This window comes from Crocodylus porosus, unplaced genomic scaffold (assembly GCF_001723895.1).
Source record: "Crocodylus porosus isolate Cpor-Errol unplaced genomic scaffold, CroPor_comp1, whole genome shotgun sequence".
NCBI lineage: Eukaryota > Metazoa > Chordata > Crocodylia > Crocodylidae > Crocodylus > Crocodylus porosus.
The window spans coordinates 44957012-44971013 of NW_017728910.1; the positions used below are offsets into that span (position 1 = coordinate 44957012).

General features: G+C 43.9%; 1 protein-coding gene across 1 annotated transcript in view; it reads right to left on the minus strand.

Moving 5' to 3' along the window:
- Positions 1 to 6574: 6574 nt before the first annotated feature.
- Positions 6575 to 14002, minus strand: part of UBE2G2 (ubiquitin conjugating enzyme E2 G2) — a 33348-nt gene continuing 25920 nt past the window's right edge. Inside the window, exons 5-6 of the mRNA XM_019533112.1 lie at positions 9315 to 9455; positions 6575 to 8979 (exon numbers count right to left, since the gene is read on the minus strand). Of these exons, the coding sequence (XP_019388657.1) occupies positions 8867 to 8979; positions 9315 to 9455 (254 nt within the window). The 3' untranslated portion in view covers positions 6575 to 8866. The remainder of the gene's footprint in view (positions 8980 to 9314; positions 9456 to 14002) is intronic.

The following is a 14002-nucleotide window of genomic DNA, read 5'->3' on the forward strand; positions in this document are numbered from 1 at the left end:
ATTACAACCCTCTGGGTCCGACAACGGAGCCAGTTTCCCAGCCAGCGGATCGTGGTGGAGCCAAGGCCACAACTGGCCAGTTTGGCCGGGCTTGACCCAGCCCGGCACCAGGCAGCGGCCTCCTCCCAGGGAGCGAGGAGTTAACCACTTCCCACCACGAGCCCGCTTACCTCCGGCAGTGCTGGGGGTCGGCAGGGGGCTCCGCGGCTGCTGAGAGGGTGTCTGGGGGGCTTCGGGGGAGCAGGGGCACAGCCGGCTTCACCCGCGCGTCTCTCACCGCTCCGGAGCCTAACTGAGCCTTTTTAAAAAGCGTATAACTTACATAAGTAGGGATTGTTAAGTATGAACACTGTGGGCCTGCTTCATGCTTACTGATGCCAAGGACCTTGTGGGCTGGAAAGTAGAAGGTCCTCAAGGGAGGCATAAATAATGTATGTGTTTCAAGACAACTTCAGGCAGGCATGTGAGTGTAATGGGGATTATCTAGAGCCAGGCATCCTGCATTTACAATGAACTACTTGTGAACTATTCACACATGGAAAAAGATGCCAATATTTCATGAATAATTTGCAATGGCAAATGCTTACAGCAGTGATTCGCAACCAGGGTTCAGCAATATGCTTTTTAGGATGCTGAGGGAGGGTTTGCAATACTAGCACTGTTAGGTGCACAAACACAATATCACAAAGATTCATAGAGGGACCTCACAAGTTCATCGGGTCTGGTCCCCCTGCACTAAGCAGGAAAGACAAAACTCAGGAGATTTCTAATAGGAATTCATAGTGGCAAAAAACACTCTGACCTGCTGTGGTCTTTCTATGGTCTTTCAGAAAATTACTCTGGTATTTTTCTATACTCAAAAATTGAGTGAAAGCTCAGAGCTAGCATTTTATGAGGGACTCTTGCATCTAAGAGTAAGGGCCATTGAGTTAAAAAGCTTGAAAACCATTGACCTAGAAGAATATTGGGCTCTATTCACAAATGTGTAAATAGAAAGCCAAAATCCAAGGAAGCACTTCCTTTTCATGTAATAATCTGCTTTTATAGGAGCAGAACAGCCAGGCAGATTTGAAAAGGAGAGAAAACAGAGCAGAACTTCAGAAGAGCATGCTCACATGCCAAAATCATGTGCTTCCAACTTTACTTCCATGGGCCCCAGCCTTGATGCCCACCTAACTAGAGAGTACAGCTCCAGTTCTGGATTGCCATGCTTAAATCACACTCACACAGACATCTGATGCATACAGCTAGCTCACTTGAAGGACAGCAAAGGCCTATTTCAGAACAGGTAGGAAATGGGCATGCATACAGAGCATCATGAGAGCAAGCATGGAGTCGCTCTTCATGGTTGAGACTGGTTACTGCTCTGTGGAACATCAGTGACCAGATGACAACAGTCCCAAAGTTGTTGCATTATTTAACTGTGTAACTGCATCGGCTTCTTCAATGTTCTCAGTGCAAGGCCATTCTTTATAAAGCTCCCAGATGTGCCCCCTGCAGTAAAGCCTGAGAACCCCAGCCACAAGCCAGGTGTCCACTGTGCGAGGGGCTATACAAGAGGCAGTAAAAAGAAAGCAGATGTCATATTCTTTCCAAAAACACAGCAGCTGGGAGTGAGGAGAAGCAGGCAGGGAGCCCCCAGTATCTCTGGGGTTGCTGGCAAGGAAAAGCAGGACAAGAAAACTGGGATGAGGACACAGAAGCCAGGTGGAGAGTATGCACCCTGGGGAGGGCTTCATGCTAGGATTAGTAAAACAGGGCAGGGGAGAGGAAGGGTGTTACTGTCAGTCTCCCTTCACCTGGCCCAACATCCCCCTAGGATGGGGCAATGATGGCATTGATGAGATCCTAACGAGTGATCTCAGTCCGGCAAAGCCAGTAGGAAAGGGCCAGGGGAGAGGCCGAGGAGCAGGTAGGCAAGTTCATAACTCAAGCTAGTTAGAATTAACATCCTGACACCACATACACACATACTTGAGGCCCCGCTGGCAAGGAGAGCGCCCTTGGCTTTAAGCAGTTCTCAGGAAGGGATGGGTGCCTTTGCCTCCCAGCTTTCAGGCATCAGTGCAAAATCAGTTACTCACCCAGCAGGACAAGGGCTTCCAAGGAAGAGAGATGATCTGATGTTTCTTGCACTCCTAATCCTAACCCAGACAGACCTCTTCCTCCCAGCCACAGCTGCTCAGATGCACTTCCACTCTCCAGCTGGGGAGAGACCTATAGTGATCCTGGTCTTCCTTCTCACACCCCAGCTGAGCAGCTTCACTAGGACACAGGCCTCTTCCATGGGATGCAGGTGCTTTGCAGCTCCAGATGTTTGTTGCTTGGTGGCCTGTGATCATACAGGGCTGGACTCTATGGCCTAGGAAGGCTCTCCTAATTGCATCATTCAACACCCCAGGTTCTGGCTTTTCACTTGTCTTCCTTCCCAAGTCTCCTAGAGGTCAAGTCCCATGTAAGAAGCTATAGAGGATCCTCAGATTAGTAGTTTTGTAGAATAACAGAGCCACATAATGCCCAAGGCCTAATAGCAGGAGGTAGGAGTGTTTCCTTGCTGTTTGATAGGACCACTTGCAAACTAGACTGGTCATCTGCCAATCCAGCTGAAATGAGATATCATTTGAATCACTGAAACTGGGCTGTACAGTGCCTAAAACAAATGCCTAACAAAAAATAGTCCCAATCCACAGAGGGAACAGATTTGCGCTTGAAAAAGGTGAACAAGGAGGAGGTCTCTCAAAAAACATCAGGTTATGGGGCTGATGCAACAAAGTCAGGACCCATCCTTTACAATCATTCAGCAAAGAGCTACCCTGTCCAGCACCTAAAACCAAAGGAATAAATTGAACCTTACTTGAAACCAGATTTTAAATTCAAATCTGGTCCTTGATTTAAATACTTTTTCCTTTTAAAAATAAGCTTACTTAAATCTGTAATCACAACAACCTATGTTAAAACTCCATGTTGCTGCATGTCATTAAAATAGTTTAAGATTAGAAATATTTACTACGGACTTTCTGTAAAAAGTCAAACCCCTGAACAGGGGGAAGTCTCTACCTAAGCAGCTGAGATCTGTTTGATGACATGTTAAGTCAACTGCAGAACATGCTGCTACTGTCAAAAGAAATGATGTCTCTCTCTTTCAGAGAATGTCTTTTATTGGTTCAGTTCAGTGACAAGTTCATTCAAAGCTGAGAAACTGAGTGTTGAAAAAGTAGGAAAGCTCATTTTCCTCTTCCAGTCTAAAGCTACTAGTTCTAGAACACTGAAAGGGACCTTGAAAGAATTGATTTGATCCATTAATTGTAGATCACTCGTCCTTGTCTTAATAAATCAGCTTTAAATACAAAACATGTTCAGATGATCTCATTTGTCCTTATTTATCCAGATTGCATAAAGTGTAATTTTTATTCAGGTGAAACACATTATTAAAACACTGGTTTTGCGCATTTTGAAATTGAGGGTCAATTTCTATCCCAAAGACAGCACAATACTTCTTTCCCATGGAAAAAGATATGATCCAGTAAAGAATGCATCGTTCACTGCTTCCCAATATAAGAATGTGAACATTAAAAATCCAAAATAAGTTTATGCCAAGCTGTATCGCTGTTTAAATGTGTGTAGCCAGACCATATTTTCCTGTTTCAGAAAAACAGAAGTGCCAAATTTAGCATAAAAATACATTCAGCAAATCCATGTTCTGTGGGTTCCTAAAGAGAATCAACTGTCCTGTGACAAAATAACTAAGAAGTGAAGATGCAAAGAAAGATTAAGATCAAATTATTTAAAATCAGCCAGTAGGGAGCCTCGATTGAAGTCATATCTTTTAATCACTTGGATTCAAATCGAATCAATAGTAAGCCCTTAAAAAGGAGGCAGCAGCTTCCACTGGGCTCAGTAAGGCGCAAACATGAGCAGCACTTCAAGCCACCTGTGTATGTGCCAAAGTTCAGGCCCAAGGCATCCAAAACCAGAAACCCAGGTCACCTTCTCTGCTTTCCAATTCTTGGGTGATGTAGGCTCCTTAGGTGGAAACAGACAGGCATCGTCATTCCTCACCTTTGTGCTGCCATTAACATTTTTATGGAGGTACAAAGACAAAGCAAACAGACATCCATACCCTTGCTATGCCACAAATGCCCAAAATTTGTGGGCACCACAAAGGTGATCGTGTCGCTCTATTGCAGTGGAAGCCTGTCTGCTCAGTGGCAGAACAGCCTCAACAGCCAGACTGGCCCGCACTTTTCAGCTGCCCTGGAAAGGTGCTGTAGAGGTTTGAGGCCCCGTCCTGTGCACCCCAGGAATTTCTGGGCAGAATTGGATACCTGAAGCCTGCCCCTAAAGCACTTGCCTGGGTCTCCCCTCTTACAGACACACCCTGTCTCTCTCAGGACATCTCAGTAAATGGGGAAAGCCCAGGTTTCTCCACTTACAGAGAGGTACCCCTGGGATCTCCCAGTTGCATCTCCTTAAATGGGGAACGTCAGGCTTTCCCGGCTTGAGAGATGTATCCTGAGGAGTTGTTTCATCACAGTTGATCTGCCTCAGTTTGGCAACATCCGTTTCCACCCTTGTTTCCATCCTTACTGGGGTCTTTTACAATGGGAGGAAATCTTACAACTGATGCAGCTCCTGTTCACGCAAGAGGTTACAGCTAATGAACCTGCTTCATTTTATAGGCCTCTCCCTTCAACTCACAGCACTGTTTGAGAAACCAGAACCAGTCCAAGCAAGAGGAGCTGGTGAGAATCCCCGAGCCTGCTCTGCCCTTGAGTGTGGCTGCTTCCAACTCTTTTACTACTGCAGTTACTGCTTTCAAAGAAACATTTGCAAAAAAAGCCCCAAATAATTTATGTCTCGTTTCCCACTGTGTGTGTTCTGACTCTGGCTCTGTTGCCAAAGAGGGGAAGGGCGGAAAAGACTTTTAAGAGAGAGGCTGATAGCATCTTTTTCAACAGCTTGCTCTAGGCTTTGTAACAGTTTAACCATAATCCATCCAAGAGAGGGAAATTATTAAAGATTAAAAAATTATTCACATGCATGTATCTCTGTATGACACCTGTTGAGTTCTAATACTCCCAAGGAACTGTTTTATTGTAATTGTTTAAGGTTATGGAAAAAAGCAAACAGATCAGAAATGTTGCTAGGGGCTAGTGTCACAGAACTTGCTAACATGAATACTCTTAGCTTTCTCCTCCCAGTGAAACACCCAACAGCTTTATAAACTATGACCAACTTTACAAAACCCTAAAAAAACTCCCTGGGATATCAAATTGCTAGCACAGAAAGGCTGCAGCATTACATTCAAGGCATTTTTGGTAATGGCCAAATTACTCTTCCATGAAATCACTTTGTACAAGGCCCTGATTTTTCAGGATGAAGTGCGTCGAGTATTCGATTCATTTGTGATATTTTAAAGAACAAGTTTTATTTTTTATTTGCAACTAGTCCATATTAAGGTTATTTTCTAAGCTGCTGGTCTAGTTTTATTTTCAGCTAGTGAAAAGCATGAAAATGCTGACTACAGTGTTTGGTTTCAATTTTTTAATAAAGTTTAAATGTTTTGAAGAATAAATTGTCTACCTACACAAAGTAGATATGATACTTTGTCATTTTTAGCCATACCATAAACATAGAAATGTGAATAAATGCAATTAAGTCTTGTCAAGACATGCAATACTTGAATACCTATTCAGGGAAAGAACTCCATGTGTGGATGCTTTCATTCTAGAAATAGAGTCTCCACACATACAGTTACCTACATTACTGTGCTTTAAATTCATGTACTCTTTTATTCTGGACTGACTTTCAAGTGTAAAGGAGCCCTAAGTGAGATCACTTTGAATAAGGAGAACCAGTCTTACAAACCAATTGTTGAGAGTTTACCTTCCATTTAGATTTTAAAAGGTCGCTAAAAGCTGTTGTGTTGATAAATCATGTATTTTTACTACTAAATTAAGTAAATTTTACTATTTTGATTTAGCAGTTCTGCTCTGCCTTCAAAAAGTAAGTTTATTTAACGGCAGCATTTTCTGTGCCAACTAGCAAGTCTAGCTTCATTTTTAGATGGCAGAAGTTCGGGGGGAAAGATGGAGATTTCTAGGAGCCCAAAATAGAAGCTGATGTTCAAATCCCTTGACTTGCAGTGGGACCTCAGCACCTAATAGCTCTTTCTGGAGTCTTAACAACAGATTCGGGCAAAAATTGTGAATGACATAACATCTTATGGGGAAGGGTCTGATTTGATCCCTAGCTCAGAGATAAAGCCAAGCCCTTCTTTTGGAGGGGAGTGGGGGGAGAGATGGGGACACACTTATCCCACATCTGCCTAATGTGGGATTCTTAGATCTTCTGAAGGAGCTGATGCTCATTGCTGTTGGTGACAAAACACTGGGCTTGACCTACTTCGAGCCATACTCACTCTGGCAATTCCTACATCTTTTTGCAGCTTTCCGGATCTCGCTTGTGGCTTTACCTGAAGATGCACATCTTTCTTTCTTCCCACGTCTGGCGCATATTAACCTTGGATGTACTCTGAACCACTGAACAAAGGAAACTTGAAGAAATATCTTTCTATACTTTTATGAAAGGGGAAAATATAAATCACTTTATTTTCAATATGCAGATTAAATTCCACCGTAAAGTAAGGATAACAAGTATTTGAGTATACACGAATAAAAATACCTTGCTTTTAAAAAGAGACTAGTTCTGACAGGTCTCTTCCTTGATTGATCACAATCCTCATGGAATCAGGCATGTAGCACCCTCCTTCATGAAGCTATCTCCGTAAACATCTATTGCACCTCATATGAGCTGTACTCTAGCTAATGCACAAAATGCCTCCACTCTGCATATAAGAGCTACATTTTTCCATATGGTTTCAAATACTAGGAAGGTACAATACTATTCCATCATTTCCCTATCCCCAAAATTAGATTTCTTCTTACAGGTACTATTCCCTATTGTGATGGTAAACCCAACAAATTATCCCAGTCCAGACTCCCTTCTATGACAGAGAAAGATGACAACAGTGACATGCAGCACATGCATATGCAATATGAACTGCAAGCCACCAGGCACTAAGATGACAGCATTACATAGACATTTATATATAATAGGCATTTATATAGACACATACACACGATTTCACTTCAGCAAAACTTTCTCCCCCATGTAGTTATTTCAGCCATTTGAGTTATTGGTTCTTTTCTTTCAGAGACACAAACCTCTACCCAAACTTAGCCTGCTTAGGATCAAGGAAATGCAATTCCAATAGACGTGTACATTATTGCTGATGCAGTGCCTAGCGAAGTTTCAGACCTAGACAAGAGGTAAAATATGAGCACCGCAAGGGGCACTGAACCCGCACTTTAAAAGACTGAATGTCTTTATCAGAAATTTGAACAGACCTTGCAGTCCATTGCCCTGCACAACCCCTGCACACAAGCATGGATTGGTAGAGCATTCTTCAGCAAAATACCTCTTTCCATGCCCTAACAAAGGAGGATACAGATCTCCGCCAATACTGACTTAAGTATGCAAAAGAAGTTAAGCATCAAGAAACAGCAACTCCTGATAATTTAACGATTATTCTAATTTCCTGTCAAAAGGTCATATTTCATGTATTCACTTGAAGATAAATAATCTGAGCAGGAGGGAAAGATTCAGGTCAGGGTCGATAGGTTTTTGATATCCACTGGTGGGAGAACGGGATTTCACATCTCACAATATCATGGAAATGCTTCACTTTACCAGCAGGACCAGCTGAGCACACTTTCACAGGACCTGCCAAACATAAAAGATCTACCCCTCAGGCTTCAACATGGTAGTACCAAAGAGGACATAGTGATCACAAGGTTTCAGGGGAGTCAGGAGTTTGGTTTTGTACCTCTGACTGAAACTGGAAGTACAACTCAGGAGCAATACAACAGTCCTTAGGATTTCTTCTAAGTGAAAGCCAATTCAAAAGCTCTATTTAGACGAGCAGTGAGATACAAAAACACTAGGCTTTTCTAGACACCCAGATGCAGGAGCACCAGCCACAGATAATAATTACTACCTAGAATTTGAGTGGCCTTGGCTGAGAAAAAATGAAAGTCACTACCTACATTAAAACCCGACTGCATTCTTGGTTTATAGCCTCTCCTATAGTTCTAACCTTTCTTGAACTCTGGCTTTTAACACAGAGGGTGTGTCTGGTTTTCCATATGATATCATGAGCTTAAAAATGAATCATGCTCTTCAAATATTTTAGGGGTAAAATGTTAGTCACACAGACATTCATACTTAATTCTTGAAGCCGGTGACCTCAGAAACAGCACACTTCTTTTCTCAAAGGGCTACTGGTAGCAGATTGGGCAGAGTGAGATCCCTATGAGATGAATGCCCTGACCACCTCCCCACCATTAGTATGCTCTCACTAACCTTTGTTCTGAATCACTGAAACTCAGGAGAAAATACAAACCTACTTCACTGATCAAAAATGTACAATTGCTTGTGTTCTTCATGAGACACTCAGGGACAGAGTGTGGCAAGCTACATATGATTCAATTCGGCTCAAGAAATTCATGCTTTTGCATTGAAAGCTTGGAGACATTACAGAGTGAGGTAGCGTTGAACAGCCTCTGCAACAGGGCTAATTCCTTTTTTATTCTAATAAAACCTCTTTCCTATATACTTGAGTTTAGTTAGGAGGGGCGGCGAGAGGGGGACGGGGACAAGGACAGGAGGTAAAAGAGATTAAGGAAAAAAAGTGAGGCCGATGATCTTGCAAAAATTTGCCTTTTTGGTACCAGCTCTGAGCACTGCTGTCAGCTGAAGAAATACAAAACACTGCAGTCTCTCATGTGTGCATGCGCGTGCATGTTTAAAGTCCAAGTGACTTCTGCACAATCTGCTTGGCAATTTTGTTGAACTGTTCCCTGTCTTCCCGCCACATTTTGGAGGCATCTACGTTAGCTCCGCTTTCATCGTTGGGTTCTGAAATGAGAGACAAAAAGACAGGTGAGTTACTTACCAAACCTAGGGCTTTAAAGTTCTTCCAGCCCTAACCCTGCACAATTCACCCTCTTGCAAGCCTGAGGCACCATTGCCCCAGACAGGGTGCTAATCAAGGACTCCAGACAGGGTGCTAATCAAGTCTGGTTATTGTTAGTGCTTCATATACCAGTACCTTAAAAATGGGGCAGACCACTATTATGGCACCAAGAGCTTTTGCTCCTGTACAGCAAGGCTTAGGACACCTTTGCTTGCCCACTCAGCAAAAGAAGGAATTAAAAGGTGCTATCCCTACTACATGCAGCAGCACTCCTTACCTGCCAACATGCTGACTACTGACAAGAGGATCTTCTCCACACTCTGCACTGGGCTCCACCGTTCAGCGCTGCTCTCGTACCCCATAGGGTCATCCCCAGGGGCATGAAGAATGGAGATACAAACTCGCCCGTCTGGGTAAACTGCAGAGGGAGCAGAGGGGATGAAGCTCATCATGGAGGAAGCATCTGGCATCTCAGCACAGCAATTATTCATATAGACAACACCTCACCAAGCCTGTCTCCCTGGACTGCCCCAAAATTCAACAGGGATGCACTTCTTTCAGAAGGCAGCAGAACAAGTTTCACACCCTGAGATGTTAGAACCCAGGTCATGTAGGCAGGCCCTAAAACACTGATTGTATGCACCACTCTGGCATATTGAGGCAGGGCAGTCAATTAAAGCCAAGCATGCTTCAGCATCACTTATTTCCAAGGACTGAACCATCTGGACTCCACAATCTCCAGAGATTTACTGCAGTTTTCCAAACTAACCTGCACTTCACTTCACTTTCTGTTCATGTCTCTAGCTTCTCTGCCAACTTGGATTATTACTGCTCTGTCCTTATCACCTCTTCTAAATTGTCAGCCACAGATCTCATTAACATGATCTCTTGTTCCAGACCATGGATGAAGGTATTAAATTAGGCTCATCACCACAGCACCCTGCTGGTCTTCTCCATCCAACTACCCAGCAGGAGAACTTGAGAAATCTACTAGTCAGTGCCAAGCTAAAATTTTGGGTTTTCTACCTTCAAAGCAGGGGTCAACAATTTACGGCTTCCCAGCTGGATCTGTCCCACAAAGGGATTGGATCCAGTCCACATTTTACTAAGCATGCACTGATCTCCAGCGTTTGATTCACTAACTGGCTGATCAAACGTACTTGGAAGGGTGCTCTTCCTCACTGCAACCTCTGCTCACCATCCTAGAGTGGCCCAGGGTACCAGCCAGGACACAAGCTGCAGCCCATGTTAGTAAAAGGTCACCAACCCCTGCCTTACAGGGATTCTTGCATAAGCAACATACAGTTAAGTCACCTGGTGTACTTGAAAATCTCAAGTTCTGTACATGCTAATACCTTCCTCTAGTAACTGGCCATGCCCAACTAGGATCCAAAATAAAATTAGATGCAAGGTCATGGTTTGCACTTTTGCACTTCTTGGGAAAACAGCACAGAGCCCAAAACATTCAATGGAAACTCATTTTCACTAAATTCACCAATTTCAAAAACCAGCATAAGTTAACAGGGTATGTATTGTCAGAAGGCAACTGGTACTCGAGAGGAAAAAGGAAAACAAACACAAGACCAGAGAGCATTTGATAGCATATGGTAATATGAGAGGACTGCCGGAACTTGTTTGCATGAATGAATATAGTTCTAGAGTACAATCCTTGAGTCCTTGGTCCAGCAAAGCACTTAAAGCATGTATATAACCTTCAGCAAGTAGTCTGACTGAAGTAAAAAAGAGAGTGCTCATGTACTTACAATAAGGGCTCATGGTAGAAGGTGATCTCTTTTATTAGACCAACAAGATTTTTGCAAAAAAAAAAAAACACCTTTAATTGCAAGCTTTCGGGCACAAACACCCTTCGTCAGGCATCAGAAAAGAGATTGTAAAAGTGCTCCTGGGTAGAAATGAAAGTTCTACCCAGAAATGAACTTTTATTTCTACATAGGAGAACTTTTACAATCTTTTCTCCAGGCACAAACACCTTTCATCAGGCACTAAAAGCTTGCAATTAAAGACATTTTTTCACAAAAATCTTGTTGGTCTAATAAAAGATATCACCCTCTACCATGAACACTGAATGCTTTTTCCTCTAGACCAATATGGCTACAACCTGGATACCTGACCTATGTACAGGCATACCTCGTTTTATTGCGCTTCGCTTTATTGCGCTTTGCAGATATTGCGGTTTTTTACCAACTGAAGGTCTGTGGCAACCCTGCCTCAAGCAAGTCTATCGGCGCCATTTTTCCAACAGCATTTGCTCACTTCGCATTTTTTTAGCAATAAAGTATTTTTTAATTAAGGTATGTACATTGGTTTTTTAGACATAATGCTATCGCACACTTAACAGACTACAATATAGTGTAAACATAACTTTTATATGCACTGGGAAACCAAAAAATTCATGTGACTCGCTTTATTGCGGTGGTCTGGAACCGAACGCGCAATATCTCCGAGGTATGCCTATACTTACAAATTGCACAAGTAATCAGACATTTTACTAGGTTTGGGTGTTTATTAGAAGGAATTAATTTAAGTCATATTACTGTTGAAGCAACCCAAGAAACTCAGCTTCATTTGGACTTTAGTGAATTATGACTGAAGAACGATTCCCTTGTGGGCATGTTTGCTTAATGTTAAGCTGCGTTAGAGCAGGCACTGCACATGTGTAACAAAGGGCATTTGCCATTATTTAAGAATTCAGGTCTCTTTCTGCAAATGCCTCCACCAGTTAAGTCTCCTCCCCAGGGAATGGGCTGCTTCCCTGCACCGGCCCTGTGGGGATTAAAGAGAAGGTTAAACGTGCGCTCTGACAGAAAGGAGTTTGTCAGGCTGTTCGAGCCAGGTGGTTTCATTCAAGAGTGAGTGGCATAAAAAGTATTATTAGACATTAGAACTTTACCCTAGTACTTTTAATTATTTTATGTAGCCAACCATTTTCTACACCCCCAAGGAAGGAGGGCTGAAAATAGCAAGGCTTATCTCAAGAACTCTCCATCCAATTAGCTGTCCTGGCCTGGAATTGGTAAAGCACTCTGCAAGTGATAAGGGCTGTTAATTACTACGTTTAAACCCTTTCCCACAGTCCAGAGCTGGGGACTGGGGCTGGCTTACCCATGGCTGGGAGATGAGATGACAATGCAGGCTGAATCAATGCTCCTCCCATGCAAAATGGGAATGCGGGTTGTAATAAGGAAACTGTGCAGAAGACACTTAACGTGTTCAATAGAGTACCTGCTTTTCAACATTGTTTTCCTTACTAAAGGTCAATTAAGAAAATCATAAACAATCAGGGTTGGAAGGGACTTCAGGAGGTCACATCTAGTCCAACCCCTTTTCAGAGCAGGACCAGCCCCAACTAGATCATCCCAGTCAAGGCTGTCTCTAGCCAGGTCTCAAAAACCTCCAAGGATGGAAAGTCCACCTACTGTCTAAGTAACCTGTTCCAGGGCTTTAACACCCTCCTAGTGAGAAAGTTCTTCATAACATCCAAACTAAACCTCCCTTGCTACAACAGGAGCCCACTGCTCCTTGTTCTGTTATCCGCCACCACCGAGAAAAGTCCAACTCCACCCCTCCAAGGAGGTGAAGGCTGCTATTAAGTCCCCCCTCAGTCTTCTCTCCTCTAGACTAAATAAGCCCAGTTCCCTCAGCCTCTCCTCACATGGCATGTGCCTCAGCCCCCAAAACATTTTCACTACTCTCCACTGGACACTCTCCAATTTGTCTACATCCTTTCTGTAGTGCGGGGGGGGAATCAAAACTTGAGGTGTGTCCTCACTAGTGCCAAATAGAAGGGAAGAATTGCTTCCTTCAATCTGCAGGTAACGTTCCTTCTGATGCAGCCCAGGATGCCATTAGCCTTCTTCACAAGAAGGACACTGTTGGCTCACATCCAGCTTATTGCCCACTAACTCCCAGGAAAGCCCAGACAAAACTCGAAAAGCTGATTCCGGGCATGAAAGTGGGTCTTCCACTTTGTTGCTACATGCAGCTGTACAAGGATTCCCCTTTAGCTTATACTTCACCAAGTTCATTTTGGCCAGAGCCCACTGAACTCTGTAGCCTAACTATCACGAGCCATTGAAACCAGTTAAAGTTAGCTGGGCAGGAAAGAATCCACACATTTCACCACTTTTCCTTTGCAATTTCCTACTGCAGAGGTTGTCAACTGGGGGTACGTGTACCCTTGGGGGTACTTGGGAAGGCCCTAGGGGGTATGCGTGGGCAGGCAGGGACGAAGCACCACCACCCACCAACCCACACGGCTGCCTCCCAGGAGCTGGGCCAAGGCAGGGAAAGGGCAGTGGCGCCCCCTACACTGCTGCCATCTACCACCCCTCACTGCCACTGCTCCCTGCATCCAGCCATGTGCCACCCCCTCCCCGCTCTGCATCCAGCTGCTGGGGGTGCACTTACTAAAAAAGGTTGAAAGCCCCTGTTATACTGGCCAGCTAAGTGTTTCAGAAGCACAAGGAACAGAAAGGCTGATTACCATTTCTGATAGGCAGGAGAGGAAAAAAAAAAGTTGCTATACTACACAGAGCACATTCAGAGGCAAGACTGCAGCTTTATAGATGGTCATTCTGGCCTCACCTGCAAAATAATGCCATTTGGACATGTGGGACCACCTCAGCGAGCACTCCCCTGCAAACTGTCCTTTGTGTTAATAGCAGTTCTGGACAGAAATCAACTGAGTCTGGTGCGAGATCCCTCAGCATCAGACAGGGACGGGTAAGGTCAGATAGGTCCTTCCGTGGAATGAGGAGGGAATGATATGGAGAAGGCACTTGGGGAGCATGCAAGAAAGGGAAGGGTAGGCGGGTCATCAGGAGTTGCCAAGATCCTTGGTGTGATGCAAAATATGGATTAAACAGCTACCTAGATCTTAGGCTGGAAATGAGGTGTTTGACATTCCAGATCTTGTATATGGGTAGGAGAGGATATGTGGGGCAG